Consider the following 21,992-nt stretch of genomic DNA (forward strand, 5'->3'; position numbering starts at 1 on the left):
CTCCTCTCCTCTCCTCTCCTTCTCCCCTCTCCTCTCTGATGATCTTCTCTTTCCTCTCAGAACATAGCCACAAAGCTGTTGTCAAGAATATAGCCCAAAGGCATAAACTCTCTAAAAGTTACTTCTCTACAGTTTACTGCTTATTTATTTACGGTTTATGAACCAAACCATTGGTAGCATTATACGGCTGCAAATGCCTTTGTCGAAAGCTCATGACATAGAGGCAGCCAAAACAGTAAACAAGTGAGACAGGGAGTGGGTGCTGCTGAATTCTTTTTTTGAATTATTCAGTTGTATACTCCGAGTCAATATTCACGTAATAATAATAAGGAATTCCCCTTGACCACACCCACAAATTGGGGAAAGCAAACGTTATTTCCCATTGACACCCAGTGTAAAAGAGCCAACTTTGTCGTCGTTTTTTGTTATACAGAAATAACAAAACATGCTGAAAATCTGATGTGTTGTTCAATGTACATGTAGCCAGGTCAAAGATCCCGACCTACGGTTCACAATGCTCCCACATAGGGAAATAGAGCCTGCGAAAATAGCCCTGTGGCTTCAGGCTTTTCGGCACGAGAGAGTGGGAAACTGTGGGGAGTTGGTATCCAAGTAGGCTACACATACAGTACAGTCAAAAGTTAGGACACACCTACTCGGTCAAGGGTCTTCTTTTTTTTAAACTATTTTCTACATTGTAGAATAATAGTGAAGACATCAAAACTATGGAATAACACATTTGGAATCATGTAGTAACCAAAAAAGTGTTCAACAAATCAAAATATATTGTATAGTTTAGATTATTCAAAGTAGCCACCCTTTGCCTTGATGACAGCTTTGCAGACTCTTGGTATTCTCTCAACCAGCTTCATGAGGAATGCTTTTTCCAACAGCCTTGAAGTAGTTCCCACATATGCTGAGCACTTGTTGGCTGCTTTTCCTTCACTCTGCGGTCCAACTCATCCCGAACCATCTCAATTGGGTTGAGGTCGGGTGATTGTGGAGGCCAGGTCAACTGATGCAGCACCATCACTCTCATTGGTCAAATAGCCCTTGCACAGCCTGGAGGTGTGTTTTGGGTAATTGTCCTGTTGAAAAACAAGATAGTACCACTAAGCGCAAACCAGATGGGATGGCATATCGCTGCAGAATGCTGTGGTAGCCATGCTGGTTAAGTGTGCCTTGAATTCTAAATAAATCACTGACAGTGTCACCAGCAAAGCACCCCCACACCTCCTCCATGCTTCACGCTGGGAACCACACATGCGGAGATCATCCGTTCTTGGGAGTCCCATAGGGCGGCACAAAATTGGCCCAGCATCGTCCGGGTTAGGGCCGGGGTAGGCCGTCATTGGAAATAATCATTTGTCCTTAACCGACTTACCTAGTTAAACAAAAGTTAAATTATAATTTTAATGTATTTTTTTATTTTTATTTTTATGGCGGAATGTCATTTCTCTTTGCTTATTTGAGCTGTTCTTGCCATAATATGGACTTGGTCTTTTACCAAATAGGGCTATCTTCTGTATACGCCTACCTTGACACAACACAACTGATTGGCTCAAACGCATTAAGAAGGAAAGAAATTCCACAAATGTACCAAATTACCACCTGTTAATTAAAATGCACTCCAGGTGACTACCTCATGAAGCTGGTTGAGAGAATGGCAAGAGTGTGCAAAGCTGTCATCAAGGCAAAGGGTGGCTACTTTGAAGATTCTCAAATATAAAATATATTTCGATTTGTTCAACACTTTTTTGGTTACTACATGATTCCATATGTGTTATTTCATAGTTTTGATGTTTTTACTATTATTTTACAATGTAGAAAATAGTCAAAATAAAGAAAAACCCTAGAATGAGTAGGTGTGTCCAAACTTTTGACTGGTACTGTAGCTATGTGTGTGGAAAACATTCAATCACACGGAAGACATTTCACTTGTTCAATATACTTAGTTTGTACTGTAACTCCATTCACTACTTGTAGCTGTAAAATCCGTTTGTTTGTGTTGTTGGGAAGCCCTACAATATAAAATGTTCTAAGTAGTGAGAACGCTCCGGAGCAAGCAATGTTGAAAATTCATCTTTAGACATGTTGTACTTTTTTAAAATCTAGTTTTGTAATTTATTAAAACAAGCAGACAACAAGAAAATTGCTTTGAAAAATGTCATATTTTTTGCTGTGAGACAACGGGGTAACCTAGGTAACCACAGGTTGTTTTCCTGACAGGCGGGCGGGGCCGCAACATTCTATCTACGCAGCACCCTTCGAAACACAAAAGCAAATCCACTGTTGTTGTCGTTGTTGTTTTTAAGTTTTCTCTGCAGCACTGTTCTGAAACCCCTCGGATGGAACCTTTCCTAATCTGTGTGGAGATTCTAGGGAAGCGTTTTCATGTGCACTGGGGAGCACTGTGGGGAAGCATTATCAGGTGCACTGGTGCATGTGTTCTGTCATCACTCACTTTGCTGTGGGTAGCAGACATCTCTAGGAGAGGTTAACACTACATAGGCATTTCAAATTGATGGAATGATGTACTAGAAAAAGTTACGTAGCTATCGCAAATCAGCATAGGCCTCCAGTCAGTCAACCTCTTGATGAGGTGGGGAAGTGTCTGATAACTAATGATAGTGTATTAGACAGTGTGTTATAGGGCCTTAAAGGGCCCCTCTCATAATACAGCCACATATTAAAGAGCCCAGACACATCAAACACTCTGGTGTCCCAGCAAGTCCCATTCTGAGGCTACATCTCCTCTCCTCCCATCACTATAGCAGAGCCACTTAACTCACTTAACATCATCCTTGCCACTGATAATGAGGCTTAATTGGGGTATTTTCAAAGGGTTTAAGAAGCGGGGAGAGATATATTATATTCCAGATTATCCTCCTCAAAGGAAGAGAAAGACCTTGGAGGAACGAGATAAAGCGTCCAAATGTGCCTTAATAGATTCCGAACAGCAATCATTACCCCATGTGAAATTATTTTATGAAAGACAAATACAATTATTTTTTGGGGTCGGTCTGTGCGTAATACGATTTAACCGATTGATGTGTAATAAAATAAGTGCTTGGCGATATTGTCTGAGGGGAAATGGTGATTGGGGCTTGTTATTGGGTAAACATTAAGCTTGTGGCTAAGTTGTGATGGGAGGTGGTGCCGTTAAAAGGGTCAACAGACTCAGACAAATGAATGTCTGTCTGGCCTTATGCTGCGTCTAAAAACATATGTCTACTGAGTGCACCCTTCATATCAAAACAACAATTATTTGGAGAGCCAATGAGGTGAATATATACTGCTCAAAAAAATAAAGGGAACACTTAAACAACACAATGTAACTCCAAGTCAATCACACTTCTGTGAAATCAAACTGTCCACTTAGGAAGCAACACTGATTGACAATAAATTTCACATGCTGTTGTGCAAATGGAATAGACAACAGGTGGAAATTATAGGCAATAAGCAAGACACCCCCAATAAAGGAGTGGTTCTGCAGGTGGAGACCACAGACCACTTCTCAGTTCCTATGCTTCCTGGCTGATGTTTTAGTCACTTTTGAATGCTGGCGGTGCTTTCACTCTAGTGGTAGCATGAGACAGAGTCTACAACCCACACAAGTGGCTCAGGTAGTGCAGCTCATCCAGGATGGCACATCAATGCGAGCTGTGGCAAGAAGGTTTGCTGTGTCTGTCAGCGTAGTGTCCAGAGCATGGAGGCGCTACCAGGAGACAGGCCAGTACATCAGGAGACGTGGAGGAGGCCGTAGGAGGGCAACAACCCAGCAGCAGGACCGCTACCTCCGCCTTTGTGCAAGGAGGAGCAGGAGGAGCACTGCCAGAGCCCTGCAAAATGACCTCCAGCAGGCCACAAATGTGCATGTGTCTGCTCAAACGGTCAGAAACAGACTCCATGAGGGTGGTATGAGGGCCCGACGTCCACAGGTGGGGGTTGTGCTTACAGCCCAACACCGTGCAGGACGTTTGGCATTTGCCAGAGAACACCAAGATTGGCAAATTCGCCACTGGCGCCCTGTGCTCTTCACAGATGAAGCAGGTTCACACTGAGCACATGTGACAGACGTGACAGAGTCTGGAGACGCCGTGGAGAACATTCTGCTGCCTGCAACATCCTCCAGCATGACCGGTTTGGCGGTGGGTCAGTCATGGTGTGGGGTGGCATTTCTTTGGGGGGCCTCACAGCCCTCCATGTGCTCGCTAGAGGTAGCCTGACTGCCATTAGGTACCGAGATGAGATCCTCAGACCCCTTGTGAGACCATATGCTGGTGCGGTTGGCCCTGGGTTCCTCCTAATGCAAGACAATGCTAGACCTCATGTGGCTGGAGTGTGTCAGCAGTTCCTGCAAGAGGAAGGCATTGATGCTATGGACTGGCCCGCCCGTTCCCCAGGCCTGAATCTAATTGAGCACATCTGGGACATCATGTCTCGCTCCATCCACGAACGCCACGTTGCACCACAGACTGTCCAGGAGTTGGCAGATGCTTTAGTCCAGGTCTGGGAGGAGATCCCTCAGGAGACCATCCGCCACCTCATCAGGAGCATGCCCAGGCGTTGTAGAGAGGTCATACAGGCACGTGGAGACCACACACACTACTGAGCCTCATTTTGACTTGTTTTAAGGACATTACATCAAAGTTGGATCAGCCTGTAGTGTGGTTTTCCACTTTAATTTTGAGTGTGACTCCAAATCCAGACCTCCATGGGTTGATAAATTGGATTTCCATTGATTCTTTTTGTGTGATTTAGTTGTCAGCACATTCAACTATGTAAAGAAAAAAGTATTTAATAAGATTATTTTTTTCATTCAGTTCTAGGATGTGTTGTTTAAGTGTTCCCTTAATTTTTTTGAGCAGTATATATATATATATATACGCAGCACCCTTCGAAACACAACTATATATATATACATATAGTTGAAATCGGAAGTTTACATACACTTACGTTGGAGTCATTAAAACTCGTTTTTCAACCACTCCACAAAATTCTATAGTTTTGGCAAGGCAATTTCACTTATAATTCACTGTATCACAATTCCAGTGGGTCAGAAGTTTACATACACTAAATTGACTGTGCCTTTAAACAGCTTGGAAAATTCCAGAAAATGATTTCATGGCTTTAGAAGCTTCTGATAGGCTAATTGACATAATTTGAGTCAATTGGAGGTGTACCTGTGGATGTATCTCAAGGCCTACTTTCAAACTCAGTGCCTCTTTGCTTGACATCATGGGAAAATCTAAAGAAATCAGCCAAGACATCTGAAAAAAATTGTAGACCTCCACAAGTCTGGTTCATCCTTGGGAGCAATTTCCAAATGACGGAAGGTACCATGTTCATCTGTACAAACAATAGTACGCAAGTATAAACTACCAAAAAAAGCCAGACTACGGTTTGCAACTGCACATGGGGACAAAGATTGTACTTTTTGAAGAAATGTCCTCTGGTCTGATGAAACAAAAATAGAACTGTTTGGCCATAATGACCATCGTTATATTTTTGGGAAAAAGGGGGAGGCTTGCAATCCGAAGATCCCCATCCTAACAGTGAAGCACGGCGATGGCAGCATCATGTTGTGGGGGTCCTTTGCTGCAGGAGGGACTGGTGCACTTCACAAAATAGATGGCATCATGAGGCAGAAAAATTATGTGGATATATTGAAGCAACATCTCAAGACATCAGTCAGGAAGTTAAAGCTTGGTTGCAAATGGGTCTTCCAAATCAACAATGACCCCAAGCATTCTTCCAAAGTTGTGGCAAAATGACTTAAGGACAACAAAGTCAAGGTATTGGAGTGGCCATCACAAAGCCCTGACCTCAATCCCATAGAAAATGTGTGGGCAGAACTAAAAAAGCGTGTGCGAGCAAGAGGCCTACAAACCTGACTCAGTTACACCAGCTCTGTCAGGAGGAATGGGCCAAAATTCACCCAACTTATTGTGGGAAGCTTGTGGACGGCTTCCCGAAACATTTGACCCAAGTTAAACAATTTAAAGGCAATGCTACCAAATACTAATTGAGTGTATGTAAACTTCTGACCCACTGGGAATGTGATGAAAGAAATAAAAGCTGAAATAAATCCTTCTCTCTACTATTATTCTGACATTTCACATTCTTAAAATAAAGTGGTGATCTTAACTGACCTAAGACAGGGAATTCTTACAAGGATTAAATGTCAGGAATTGTGAAAAACTGAGTTTAAATGTAGTTGGCTAAGGTGTATGTAAACTTCCGACCTCAACTGTATAGATATATATAAAAGACAGTGACAGTATAAAAAATGTATTTACCTTGTGAAAGCTTCTGAAGTATGCTGCCTTCTCATCTTGGTATTTCTCTAACCGTCTGGGGCCTTTACTGGACGCCTTCTTAAACACCAGCCAGCACCTCTTGAAGATCTGTGGCGAACACATGGATAACAGAACCATGAGAATACCATCAAAAGAACCCCAAACCAGGGAGATATTCCCCTGAAGAATCTGATCAGACACCCAAACCAGAGAGATGTTCCCCTGAAGAACCTGATCAGAAACCCAAACCATGGAGATGTTCCTCTGGTGAACCTGATCAGAAGAACCCCAAACCAGGCAGATGTTCCCATCAAGAATCTGATCAGACACCCAAACCAGAGAGATGTTCCCCTCAAGAATCTGACCAGAAACCCAAACCAGAGAGATGTTCCCCTCAAGAATCTGATCAGACAGCCAAACCAGAGAGATGTTCCCCACAAGAATCTGATCAGAAACCCAAACCAGAGAGATGTTCCCCTCAAGAACCTGATCCGAAACCCCAAGCCAGAGAGATGTTCCCCTGAAGAACCTGATCAGAAAACAAAATCAGAGAGATGTTCCCCTGAAGAACCTGATCAGAAAACAAAATCAGAGAGATGTTCCCCTGAAGAACCTGATCAGAAAACAAAATCAGAGAGATGTTCCCCTGAAGAACCTGATCAGAAACCCAAACCAGAGAGATGGTCCCCTGAAGAATCTGATCAGACACCCAAACCAGAGAGATGGTCCCCTGAAGAACCTGATCAGACACCCAAACCAGAGAGATGTTCCCCTGAAGAACCTGATCAGACACCCAAACCAGAGAGATGTTCCCCTGAAGAATCTGATCAGACACCCAAACCAGAGAGATGTTCCCCTGAAGAACCTGATCAGAAACCCAAACCAGAGACATGTTCCCCTCAAGAACCTGATCCGAAACCACAAACTAGAGAGATGTTCCCCTGAAGAACCTGATCAGAACCCCAAACCAGGGAGATGTTCCCCTGAAGAACCTGATCAGAACCCCAAACCAGGGAGATGTTCCCCTGAAGAACCTGATCAGAACCCCAAACCAGGGAGATGTACAGTAATAAACAAGACTAAAAACCAGCACACAATGCAACCTTTGAAGTTTGAAAAAAGTCGTAACTGATTACACAGCCAAACAAAACAAAATGCTGACATTGTCAAGGGCATTTTTTATCATAACACAATGAAAGGTATTAATTTAGAACATTGGGCTGAGTGTATAACAAAAAAACAACAAAAAAACAAAAAAATGAATTTGATACATTAATAAGCATCTTCACTAATTCATTTTTCCATCTACTTTCCAAGCATTCCAGCCAGCCTGTCTCATCATTTATCTGTGTGGATATTAATCCAGACTCAATGAGATGCTCACCGGTGCATCACCACATCAATAACTCAAAGAGCAAATGCTTTCCTCTCAGTCAACTGAAACTGGGCTGTTTGTGCATTCATCTATTTCATCTATTTAGCAATCTAGACCTATTTGTTTGGATGCACTGCTACTGCACAGTCACAGATACACATACACACACACACACACGCACGCGCCCACAGCCGCACACACACACTGTGTGCCAAAGGGCCACAATAAGGTCAAAATCGAAAGGGGACATACGAGCTCAAAAACAGTCCCTAACGCTCACCGTCACACAGGAGAGAGAGAGAGAGAGAGGAGAGAGACATCCTTCAGTTTATTTCTGCGCGTATAACATTGTAACTACACGACAATGTTAAAGCGTTGACAGCTGATATGTCCCGGGTGTTTAGTGAGAGATGATAAAGCAGTGTAATAGTAGCTAGCTTCCTTTGTGTTAGCTTTCTCAGAGGTAGCCTACTGATATAGCTTAGTGAGTATTGATTGGTTGACCAAAGTCTGGTACATCCCCCCTGCAGGGACTTAGAACCCTCTGGATCACACACACACACACACACACACACACACACACACACACACACACACACACACACACACACACACACACACACACACACACACACACACACACACACACACACACACATAGAGAGAGAGAGAGACACAGATAGACCACACACACACACACACACACACACACACACACACACACACACACACACACACACACACACACACACACACACACACACACACACACACACACACACACACACACACACTGTGTGCCAAAGAGCCACAACAAGGTCAAGATTGAAAAAAGGACACAGCCACTCAAAAACTCTTCGTCTCTTTAAAAAAAAGAACTCCACAATAATCTCTCCACTTCATTCTCCTCTGTCTGTCTCTCTCCACTTCACTCTCTCTATCTCTCTCTCTCTCATTCTGTATTTCTTTCTCTCTCTGCAAATTTATCTTTCTTTCCCTCTCTCTTCCATTGCTCTCTCTCTCTCTCTTTCATGAAGGATACATTGAATCAGACCAGAATAATCCACATCTGAACACCTTATTCTACAGTCTTTTCTTATTCCAATAGTACATCCATAACCTATATCATCCATAGCCTATATCATCCATAACCTATATCATCCATAGTCTATATCATCCATAACCTATATCATCCATAATTTATATCATCCATAGTCTATATCATCCATAACCTATATCATCCATAGCCTATATCATCCATAACCTATATCATCCATAGTCTATATCATCCATAACCTATATCATCCATCATTTATATCATCCATAGTCTATATCATCCATAGTCTATATCATCCATAACCTATATCATCCATAGCCTATATCATCCATAGCCTATATCATCCATAACCTATATCATCCATAACCTATATGATCCATAAACTATATCATCCATAGCCTATATCATCCATAACCTATATCATCCATAACTTATATCATCCATAACTTATATCATCCATAGTCTATATCATCCATAGCCTATATCATCCATAACCTATAGCATCCATAACCTATATCATCCATAGCCTAAATCATCCATAGCCTATATCATCCATAGCCTATAGCATCCATAGCCTATAGCATCCATAGCCTATAGCATCCATAACCTATATCATCCATAACCTATATCATCCATAACCTATAGCATCCATAGCCTATAGCATCCATAGCCTATAGCATCCATAACCTATATCATCCATAACCTATATCATCCATAACCTATAGCATCCATAACCTATAGCATCCATAACAGAGCAGACACTGAAAGTGAAAGATCCTTAGTCATTGTAACTTTTTACATTCGTATACTACTACTGTGTGATTTACTCTGACTCTGAGATGTCAGTTGAAGATGTCACACATCCCCTCTGTGGTCTTTTAATACTTTATATCTCCCTGACAGCTTGGCTCAAGGACCTCTTGGCTCGCATCCACTTTATTATCCTAATATAATTCTTGTATGGCATCCGGAAAGACCAGGGAAGGTGTCCTCTACCCTTAACGGTCTGTGTAAATGCATAAAGCGCCTCTCCGTCTCGAACAGAGTGATTTAAACCAAATACAAATATACAGCCCATTAATGATAAATGCAATAGCTTGAGATTGTTGTGATATTGTGCATTTAAATAGAGCATGCGGTTACCAGTAGCAACTTTCGGATGTCTGGAACACTGTTGTGAAAACTGTAGTGCACTTGAAGTACGCACTTATCTGAAGTGCATTTATAAGGAGTCAACTAGAACTTATTAGGCCTAATACCATATCTAGGGGCTTCATGTTGAAGAAGAGGATCTTTCAATTTCCTGTCTGAGATAGCTAGCTGATATTAATCTGTTTGATGTATGATTAACACTCTCTGCATCGTCATCGTGGAGGGACTGTGTATCCAGGATCCATTTGTTTACTCTATAAAAGGAACACAGCGGCTGAACTTGGCACTCCAGGTAATTGACTGGAGTGAATTCCTGCCTTGGTTCTTATCTGTTCTGTTCCTACTGATGGGCCTCGGGGCCATTAGTGAGGCTCATGACTATTATACAGAGAAAACAAGAGAGAGAGAGAGAGAAAGAGGGAGAGAGCGAGAGAGCGAGAGAGAGAGAGAGAGAGAGAGCGAGAGAGAGAGAGAGAGAGAGAGAGAGAGAGAGAGAGAGAGAGAGAGAGAGAGAAAGAGGTACACAACTAAATGCTTTAATGTAGAATGGGACACTTAAGGTAATGATGGGCTGTACCTATAAAGTGCTTTCTTACTTCTGCATTTATTAATCAGGACACAAGAGGCCATAGTCAATAACCAATCTATTTTCTGAATAGTTTACCTAAGGACAAAACAACACCATATTACATTAAACCCCAAGAGGTAAGAATGAGCTGTCTGGTCGTTGATCATAACCTACAGCTCCAGTATCAAGTCATATAGAAACTGACTCAACTGTTGTCTCGAAATCCCTTCTGGGGCAACGAAACAAAACCATTCATTGCCTACCACACACAAAGTAATTCACTCTGAGAATGCTGAGATTAAGTCATTACAACACTACAAAAGCAAGCTCAGAGAGATAGCTACAGTGTTTATAAGAACAAAAGGTACGAAGGAAAAGGCTTAATTTCGCCTGTTCCACAGTTGTCAAATGCTTTGTCAAGGAGGGCCTATTCTTGGCAGTGTTTCTAGGTGTTACTTAGGAGGACTCTTACACTGATTTTAATTACATGGAGGTGAATGAGACTCTGAAGCTTCTAGAATGTGTGACTAATTAGAATGCCGGAACATTATTCCATGCGAGGGTGAGTGAGTGTGTGAGTGTATTTGTGTGTTGCCGCAGAACAAAGCATCATCGCCCAGAAATAAAAAAATATATATTAGCAAGAAAAAGGGATGTTATGAGAGTACAATCAGCCTCTTTTCTTTGAGGTGTGATCTAAGTACCAGAGGATGAAAGCACTGGTTTCTCCTACAATAGCCCATTCAATTTGTGTGGAGAATTACCCCAGAGAAATGGTGCTGTAGCTACTGTATGCTGCTGTCTTTTGACTGTAACAAATAACCATTTTCCATTTGTCTACAAGAGCTTTTAAAGAAGAGAATTATATTTTTCATGCTGCTTTAGTCCCTTATCGTATAACAAAGCAACAACACTGAAAGGATTTTTATACAAGCGGTACACAAGGTACCCAATGATAACTATATTGATTTCAGTGTGGAAATAAACCAATTGTACAAAACACCAACAAGTATGGCTCACAAAGACATATTATGGCCAAAAGAACAGACTAAATGCAATACAGTGTAGCTTTGTTCATCAGCTTTGACCTCCCTCTCAACAGAGGTCCAGAGGCTGAATATGGACTGGAGCATATCTCTCAGCTCTCTGAGGCAGAGACATGCTGATTGCACTCTGAAATCTCAATGGCTGATTAATCACTGGAAGTCCTGACCTGTCTTTATGAGTGTTCAGAACAACCCAGACCTTCCAAATCATAACACTCCTCTTCACAGATGTTTCAGATCAGAATACTATTCAATGCTCAGCACACCAACAGGTAAAATATGTTGTAAATATTTAGCCATGACAATCTATTGTACATACAGTGTCATTGTACATACAATGATATCCTATATGGGTAGTAGGACTGAGTGTTTCTTCAGAATACATGACTCATACAAAATGCTAGACGCAGAGGCCACAGGCATTTTGGATCGAAAGTAAACTGGGTCATGAAAATGCACTTTGCAATAATTTGGGGATTTCTGAAGTTGAAAACGAACTCATTTAAAATATATTTTCTACCATCTCTGTGCCATAGTTTGTTTTGTGCAGTGAAAGCTTCCTGAGTATGATCTTAGCTGATCAAAAGACAACAGAACACAGCTGGAGATGAGTGAGTGTGTGTGTGTGTGTGTGTGTGTGTGTGTGTGTGTGTGTGTGTGTGTGTGTGTGTGTGTGTGTGTGTGTGTGTGTGTGTGTGTGCGCGTGCATCCCAGCCAGCCTGCATGTGTGACCTTTCATGCTCCAACAGGAGGAGACATGACAGCCAGCTGTGTGGGATTGAGGAAGAGATTCTCTCCTCACCTTTATATGTCTGGATACACACCTGGGGAAGCAGCTGGCACAGCCCTGGGCTCGCTCATTAGCTGTGTGTGTGTGTGTGTGTGTGTGTGTGTGTGTGTGTGTGTGTGTGTGTGTGTGTGTGTGTGTGTGTGTGTGTGTGTGTGTGTGTGTGTGTGTGTGTGTGTGTGTGTGTGTGTGTGTGTGTGTGTGTGCGTGCGTGCGTGTGCGTAACGAAGGCAGTCCAGTTTGTAGTCAACCTGTTATTTTCAAGACAGAATGCTTTAGCGCCCAAAAGACTACTTTATCAGAGCAAATAATATTCTAATTCTACTTAAACTACATCAAATTCATGGAACAGGCAGTAAAAGTGCTCCTTTAGTGCTCCTTTAGAAGTAAAGAGGTGAAATCACATTTTAAACCCCGGTAATAAGTTACCTCAGTCATTTCCTGCAAGTGGCCCCTGATGCTAAGTCCCTCCATTAACTTCTCTCAGAACATTGAGAAAGTTTCAGCGTTATTGAAGATGTGTCTGGCCTCTCAATAAAACATAGGCGAACTCCCCCGTAGGCACATTACTCACCTGCTGAACGGGCGGAGAAACCATCTAAAGACATGAAAATGATTTCCAATGACAGCTACTGTAGCTCCAGGTATATGACTTCTCTCACATCTGCTAAAAATAGCAAAGCCTGTCTGCAAGTTCTGTTCAGGACCGAACAGAGTTTAATATTGAAACATAATCAAAACCTCAGAGAGAAGTGTGCTCACAGTAACATCCACTAGTTCTCAGGTGCTGGGTAAGAGGACAAATGTAATGTTGAGAGGAGACCAGAACTCTGGTTTATGTTTCCAGAAAGGGAAGTTTGATTTGAAAAGGAAGCACGGATAGGATGAATGACAACTTTTCGACCAATGCCTGGAGTTAACATTTTATTCTACAGCCTTAGGCTATTTTAGCTGATATTTACCAGCTATTTTTATTTTTTATTTAACCTTTATTTTACTAGTCAAGTCAGTTAAGAACAAATTCCTTTTAACAAAGACAGCCTACCTCAGCCAAAACCGGACAACGCTGGGCCTATGGGACTCCCAATCACAGCCGGTTGTGATACAGCCTGAAATCGAACCAGGGTCTGTCATGACACCTCAAGCACTGAGATGCAGTGCTTTAGACTGCTGCGCCACTCGGGAACCCACATCCATACAGTACCGTCTTGTACTTACTTCAAGGAATTAAACTACGATACCAACATTTGTAACATAGTAGCGTTTGTTTCAAGGAATCCCAAACACACAGAAAAAGAACAATCATCAACAACCATCTACAATGTCACTTCTAAGCCAATACCAAATGAAAAGCCTAGTAAAGTGTAACCAATATGGACGTAGCTACAGTAGCATGTAGCCCATACTCTTTCAGCCACAGTAGCATGGACTGAGCTCCCCCCCACAGAGTGCACCATATTCCTATGGTGATAATGACTGCTGATGGACTATGACAGACCAGGCCCTGCAATATCAGCTGCTGCTGTTGGCAATCAATTTCAGACAGTGGCGGGCCAGCGCTGGGCCAGTACCGTGGTCCATCTTTATAATTTGATTTGTTATCCCGTCGGACAGTTGGTACAGCAATCATAGCAGCTATAATTTCCCTCACCCCCCCCCCCACAGCCCCACCCCGCACAAGAACATTTCTACAATTTGACAGCAAATGTGATGACTAGAAATGTCTATTTAATTGCACTCGTGACCCTACTCCCTCCCTCCCTATCCTGAAAATCGTAAACGCACACCTTACCTCGATTGCACTCCCAAATATGTCCCTAAAACACACACACACCTACATCCATTCTCACCCTGACACTAAGCCACACATATATGGTAGCCACATACACAAATACACAAATGCTCATACACACACACATACACACTCCCCATTCCCGCCCCCATAATATGTTTGGACATCCCATAATGTTGTAATTGGGCCCTGACTACAGCTGTTGGCGAGGTAGCAAGGCTGCTGCACCACGCCGCGCCCCAGTTAATCATAGATTACTTTATCTGGGCCACTCCAAATCCTCATGTGTCAACAGTGCTACCTCAGCGCCATGTAATCACTGCATCCCCCTCTTTCAATCTCTCTCGCTTTCTCCCTCTTTCCATCTCTCTCTTTCAATCTCTCTCGCTTTCTCTCTCCCTCCATCTCTCTCTTTCAATCTCTCTCACCTTTCTCCCTCTTTCCATCTCTCTTTCAATCTCTCTCGCTTTCTCCCTCTTTCAATCTCTCTCGCTTTCTCTCTCCCTCCATCTCTCTCTTTCAGTCTCTCTCTCTTTCTCCCTTTTTCCATCTCTCTCTTTCAGTCTCTCTCGCTTTCTCTCTCTCTATATCTCTTTCTGTTGGGTTCTCTCTCTCTCTTTCTGACTCCCTTTCTCTCTATCTTTTCCCTCCTTTCTCCAGACTATATCCATGTCTTCCTTTCCTCTTTCTTTAGCCCTCCATCCCTCTTTTCCCCCCTCCTCTTTCCCTATGCATGGCTACCGCTCCTCGTCAACATTAATGGGCCAGATCAGTCTGGAAATGTAATATCCATGTCCTAATGGGATAGAGTGAGATACATGATAACTCTATGTTATACATTCTGCCTGTGACACTGACTGCTATTGAACATGACATCAGGTGTAGAGGACATTGCAGGCTCTCACCCAAAACACAGCCTCTACAGTCATGATGCCATGAGCAACAGGGACAGGTGCTAATCCATGACAGAGTGTGAGATGAGAGAGAACGAGAGAAAGAAGAGGAGAAGGGAGAGTGTGAAGAAGAAGTGAAAAAGTAGTTGCTGTTGAGAAACTCTTTGCAGTGAGAAAAGTCTGGTTCAGAGGCCTGGCACACAGGTCTGGTGAAAGCGAGAACAACTGCATTTGGCTTCAGGCCGCCCTCCATTAGGACTAATGATGAATTAGGCTTTTAAACAGGACTTCTAGTTAGAAGCCTGTGAATAGATTATAATACACAAGACATCAAATAACAGTTTTCCTCTTCAGCAGTAGAAGAGCTCTCATACTCTGCCCTCTCTGCTATTTCAGGCCCGACTGTAGCTATTATGCTCTCATTCTACATCAATAAGCCATAGGACAAGCCCTGTTAAAAGAAACACCCAATTCTCATGCAAATATTCCCGTCAAGCACAGGCAACCAAGGCAGCGCTTTCCCTCATGTTTTCTTATTACCCTTGTGTTTTCTTATTACCCTGGTTGTACTCTGGGGATGTTTGGCCCTTGCTAGCCACCGTAGCTTGGAGCCTGGAACATTAGTTAAAATGTCAAACACAGCAGCAGATTCAGTCATCACACCCTACAAAGCATACTTAAGAACAGGACCGAAATAGCAGCCAAATTATTCTCAAGGAGATATAGGTCAATATTGAGGTTTCTCCTCTCTGAGGTGTGGGGGAGAGAAGGGCAAATGTTTCGGCTGTTGGAAACCACACAGTGTATTGCTCATGTCAGTACATACATATACATATACACAGACACAGACACACACACAGACACACACACACACACACACACACACACACACACACACACACACACACACACACACACACACACACACACACACACACACACACACACACACACACACACACACAATGCATATGCATATGCATAAACAGACACACACTTGATTGATTTCTGGAGTCTTGGGGATAGCTGACATGTCCTGGCTGTCAGAACATACATGTCTCACACAGAAATAGGAGTTGGCAATAGTTCACAACATCTCGAAGAGAGAATAAAAACGGATTCAAGTACAGTTCCCTACCAGCATAATATATTGACGTTACTGGTTTGAAAAAAAAATAATGTTGTATATACATTGTTTTATACATTTTATTTCCTGGTGGGATTTCTGATTCCAATTTCGATGGTTGTATAACTGTGCCAGCTATTTGATGTGAGCAGGATGTATCTACTGTGGATGTAAAATAAATTTTAAAATACTCTTCCAATTGGTTCACAGTGGATGGATTCTGCTCTCAGTCATCATCATGACAATTGCCTGCTCTTTAAAACGTCCCTTATCCCAAAGCCTCTCAGTATTACAGCTTCAGTCAGCAATCCCGCCGCAGCCAGAGAGCAATTTCCATTTAATCTAACTACAAGGCTGAAGCAGCTCGTTGCTAGCTGTGTTCACGGACAATAACACAGAGACAAAAAGGGATTTGACTATGCAAGAATAACCCTACTCCGTCTGTTTGTCTGAAGACAACGTATTCAGCCCGGCACAAACACAGACAAACAAAACAGGCCACGGCAATTTTTTTCTGAGTGTACTTGACAGTCTGTTATTGTTTATGAGCATGGCTGTCTGAGTGTGGTCCTACATTCACTAGTATTGTATTCATTCTGTCTCCCGGCCTCAGCATGGGGAAACAGGCAGCATACACCTCACAACACACAAACATCTCAATTTAACCCCAGCTCATAATACTCAAGCCGTGTTGTAGGGACTGACGTTTGTAGCCTAGCCATTAGCGTGCTACATTAGCATCCATACGTTAGCCTCCATAAGTTAGTGTCATTGTATTAGGCTAGCCATTAGCTTGGTCTCAGATATGTATGGACAACGATAGGCAGAGGAGTTGGCTAAACAAAAGCACATTGGCCTACAGATCTGGGACCAGGCTATTAAATATACAATTGTTTGTCTTAAAAACCTTTTTTTGTATGGTTTTGTTTTATATATAGTACATGTGAAGGGGGGAGGTGACTTCCAAGCCTCTCTGTTTTTGGGTTTGTTATTTACATCTCCTGCACATGTTCTTTTCATGTACCTTTCAAAACTTCAGCATAATAGATTTGTTTTTCTTGTATGCAAATAAATAAATACAAAAAATAAATCAAAAAGCGCAGGGCCAACTATATAAGCTAGGTACACAGGTGTGGGCTGTTGTGTGAAGACCAAATGGAAGCTAGCTAGCCTGTGAAGTGACCGATGGCAGCAGTCTCAAAGGAAAGAAGGAAACAGCCTATCAAAAGGGATGAAAGAGGTCCTTTCTTTAGCGCTACGACACTTGACTATTCTAATAACGCTTAGCTGACCTTCATTAACATGTAAACACAACCTGGGGATGTGATTGCGTGTAGTGCAAACCACTGCATCCGAGAGAGAGAGTATAATATTTGCATGTTACAGGACCACATCATTATGCCTCTTTGTGTGCTTGAGGACACTTTCTATGAGAGAGTTGTTTGCTGGAATATCATCAGAGGGCTAAGGATGGTAATCCTAGTCCAGTGGATCAGATACATCCTGAGGATTACTCCTAAAGTAGTACAGTAGGCTTACTGTTCACTGATGTTTGGGCTCCTAAAGTAGTACAGTAGACTTACTGTTCACTGATGTTTTGGCTCCTAAAGTAGTACAGTAGGCTTACTGTTCACTGATGTTTTGGCTCCTAAAGTAGTACAGTAGGCTTACTGTTCACTGATGTTTCGGCTCCTAAAGTAGTACAGGGCTTACTGTTCACTGATGTTTTGGCTCCTAAAGTAGTACAGTAGGCTTACTGTTACTGATTTCGCTCCTAATAGTACAGTAGGCTTACTGTTCACTGATGTTAAATAAAGTAGCTTATTTACTGATTTTCGGCTCCAAAGTAGTAAGAGGCTTACTGTTCACTGATGTTTTGGCTCCTAAAGTAGTACAGTGGCTTACTGTTCACTGATGTTTGGCCTAAAGTAGTACAGAGGTTACTGTTCACTGATGTTTCGCTCCTAAATGGCTATGTTACGAGCTCCTAAAGTAGAAAGTTATTTATTTCTAAAGTGTACAGTGGCATGTACTGTTCGGCTCCTAAAGTAGTACTGATGTTCTGGTTGGTTCGCTCATGCATTAACCTACAATGTGCTATCCTTAACAACCAGAAGACATGGGAGAATCCATACATGCATTCTGAAGCCATGTTTTGGCTGGCTCGCTGATGCCTTTAACTGGAACTGGGATGTATCCAAACTAGGTTATAACTAGGCTATATCCACAATGAGTTTTCACTACTACTAAAACCCAAAGGGATCTCTTTCATACTGTAACTAACTTGATTTAGCTAATAGCCAGCCGCTTTAACTAACAGTTTCTAAATCTAATTAAACACGTGTTAGAGGAAGAAGGAAGAAATTGCCTTTTCGCTCAGAGTAAACATCAAAGGAAGTGTAGTGATGGAGTTCGTCATATTGTTTTTGTCTCATTTCCACTAAAGGACATACTCCATTGGAATACATGGGCAGTGATTCAGCGTGACTGTGTGCAGTCTCAGCATGGAGCCATTGTGGAATGCAATTATCACTTCAGCTAACAGATTACTGGGCAGAATGAGAGGGAATCACTGGGATGCCAGGGGGAAGTGGGGAAGTGCGTAGGAAACATGCAGTTAGTTAGAGGAGTGTTTAGGGCACAGGAAGGTCAGGTGTGTGTGTGTGTGTGTGTGTGTGTGTGTGTGTGTGTGTGTGTGTGTGTGTGTGTGTGTGTGTGTGTGTGTGTGTGTGTGTGTGTGTGTGTGTGTGTGTGTGTGTGTGTGTGTGTGTGTGTGTGTGTGTGTGTGTGTGTGTGGAGGGGGAATTGTGTGTGTGCATGTGTGTGTGATCTAAATGCCTGCTGCTCAGTACCTCACAGTATTAAGTCAGATTAGCTCAATGTCCACTGCTTGCATACATAACATACCATACAATCTGCAAATGATCAATTGTTCAACCACTAAACCACTCTTTCTTACACATACTAATGCCACATTATAGGCATTTTCCCATCCAGAAAACTGTCCAAGACCTTCATGTTTGCCATGTCTTTACGAGTATGGAAGTCATTATTTTCTCCATTATGGCCCCATAAATGATTTCCATGGAAGTGACAGTGCCAGGGCTGGTATTGTACTTCATTTACAACTCCCCTTGGCAGACCTTATCCAAAATTCATTCCTCTAACAATAACTCTTGAGGAAATATTACAAGCTGTCTTAATAGAAAGTGGATCATATTGCGTCCGGACGAGACACCACTCCATGTTTCTCTCTAACACTGTAACTCATTAGAAAGTAGTACAGTTTTTTTAAAGCAGGCAGATACAGTAAGCCAGGCACTGTGAGGAGGAAGCTGTTGTGCATTTTTACATAGTACTCAGCAGGACAGACAGGTAGCTTACTGACAGCCCTGTATGGGGAGAGAAGTTAACTGTCACCTTCTTACTATTAAAAGAACTCCCCTGAGAAAGAGAGAGAGAGAGAGAAGAGAGAGAGAGAAGAGAGAGAGAGACAGAGCGGGTGAGAGAGAGAGAGAGAGACAGAGAGAGAGAGAGAGAGAGAGAGAGGACTCATCTCTGAATAAATAGAAGCAAGCATCAACTCCTTGGTGAGTGGTGAGAGAGATGATAGCTGTCAGAGCTTTGCCAACACACATGTCAACGTTACCTCTCATATTACAAATAAGTATATGTGTTGAAATAAATATTGTTTCTTAGGCTGAATGTTCATTATTCAAAGAATGTTGTATTTGGGAGTTTTATAATGCAGTGATCTTTGATTGAAAATGTATGATGTTGCTCTATTTAAAACAAGAGAAGAGTGTTACCTTGTAACACTTCCCTGGGTGCTGTGTGAAAAGCACAAACAGGTAGCGTGCAAAAGTACACACACACACAGAGACATACACACACACAGAGACACACAGAGCCACACAGGGACACACACACACACACACACACACACACACACACACACACACACACACACACACACACACACACACACACACACACACACACACACACACACACACACACACACACACACACACACACACACACACAGACTGCCGTGACTAGGCCATGTCGATGGTTATGTGGATGTGTGACTCCTTTACAGCTCCCTGATGAAAGCTAAGAGAGATTCATCAGATTGCAAGTCATTACATCTCAATTTCTAAAATAAAGGTGTACCGCGTCCTGCTAAAAGCCTTTTTTCCTAAGAATAACTTCATACTTCAGATTTCCTCCTCTACAGAATTCAAAGGTCCTATTTCTAGATCACACTATAACACAACAACGACATACTGTATGTTAACGCACATCTCTGAAATTAGACTGAGCTACAGGTAGATCAGATTTACACACACACACACACACACACACACACACACATACAAACACACACACGCGCACTCACGCACGAGCACACGCACACGTAGGCATAAACCCATTCAGTTGTTCAGTAGGTTTGTGAGCCCAGTGGGATGGAGTGATTAATGAAGGGGAAAGAAGAGAAGAAGGGGATGGAGAGATGGTGTTAAAGGAGCTAGCTATGATAGATACCTTTAGCGTCGGGATATCATAGGTCAATCTCAAGTGTGTCCGTAGAAGATAATAACACCGTGGAGAATCATACAATTCAAATGGCACTGTACATCATCAAATCTGTCATTCTAAACTGGAGCAGGGAGACGTTTGTACCTTGTATTAATCCTTAGAGTCGCATGCAAAAGCTAGTGTATATATACAGTGTGCTATGATGCGTTTTGTAATTGTTTGTGATATCAGTAAAACTGTTTGCAGTACATGCCATCCATTATCTCAAAAGGTTAAAACAGTCCTCCTTCACTTACATAGTATAGCCTATAGCCACACCAACAGGCTAAGGTAGTGAACCATGCACCAACGCTTCACTATCAAGGTCAATGCCATTACCAAAAGGACAGAGTCATCAGAGGAAATGAGTGAGCGGTAAAAAAAAAAAGAGCACAAATGATTATGCAATGAAATGTCTCAAGTATCTGTCTCAAGTAAGGCGTTTTCTGATTGCGTCTCTCCTCTCTAGTTAAGAGGCTAGATGGTGCAGCAGTTGGCTCAGGCTGTGGTGCCAGAGCATCAGGATATCAGGGATTGATTTGGGAGATTAAATTGTCGTGGTAGGGAGTCCTCTCCTCCCTCCATCCGCGCTGAGCTGTGACTTCTCCCCTCTCTGTGTGTGGATTAGTGAACTCTGCACTTTACAGAGCAGTTTATCACAAACACAATGAAAACACAAAGCTGCTGTTGGGAGTAGTCGGGACAGACGGCTTGATGTATTATTGAGAGGATTGAGAGAGGGGGAGAGAGGGAGACAGGGAGAGAGAGGCGGGGGGTTAGACACAGAGAGAGACAGAGGCAGGTGGGTCAGACAGAGAGAGAGAGGGAGGGAGAAAAAAAACCCAGAGCAAACTAGAATACTATTTGGTCCTAAACAGAGAGTACACAGTGGCAGAATACATGACCACTGTGACTGACCCAAACTTAAGGAAAGCTTTGACTATGTACAGACTCAGTGAGCATAGCCTTGCTATTGAGAAAGGCCGCCGTAGGCAGACCTGGCTCTCAAGAGAAGACAGGCTATGTACACAATGCCCACAAAATGAGGTGGAAACTGAGCTGCACTTCCTAACCTCCTGCCAAATGTATGACCATATTAGAGGCACATATTTCCCTCAGATTACACAGATCCACAAAGAATTAGAAAACAAACCCAATTTTGATAAACTCCCATATCTACTGGGTGAAATACCACAGTGTGCCATCACGGCAGCAAGATTTCTGACCTGTTGCCACAAGACAAGGGCAACCAGTGAAAAACAAACACCACTGTAAATACAACCCATATTTATGTTTATTTATTTTCCCTTTAG

At 42.5% G+C, this 21,992-nt stretch overlaps 1 protein-coding gene across 1 annotated transcript in view; it reads right to left on the reverse strand.

Moving 5' to 3' along the window:
- Window positions 1–21,992, reverse strand: part of dok6 (docking protein 6) — a 76,903-nt gene that overhangs the window by 47,809 nt on the left and 7,102 nt on the right. Inside the window, 1 exon segment of the mRNA XM_014157186.2 lies at window positions 6,303–6,410. Within this exon segment, the coding sequence (XP_014012661.1) occupies window positions 6,303–6,410 (108 nt within the window).

This window comes from Salmo salar, chromosome ssa19 (genome assembly GCF_905237065.1).
Source record: "Salmo salar chromosome ssa19, Ssal_v3.1, whole genome shotgun sequence".
In the NCBI taxonomy this organism is placed as follows: domain Eukaryota; kingdom Metazoa; phylum Chordata; class Actinopteri; order Salmoniformes; family Salmonidae; genus Salmo; species Salmo salar.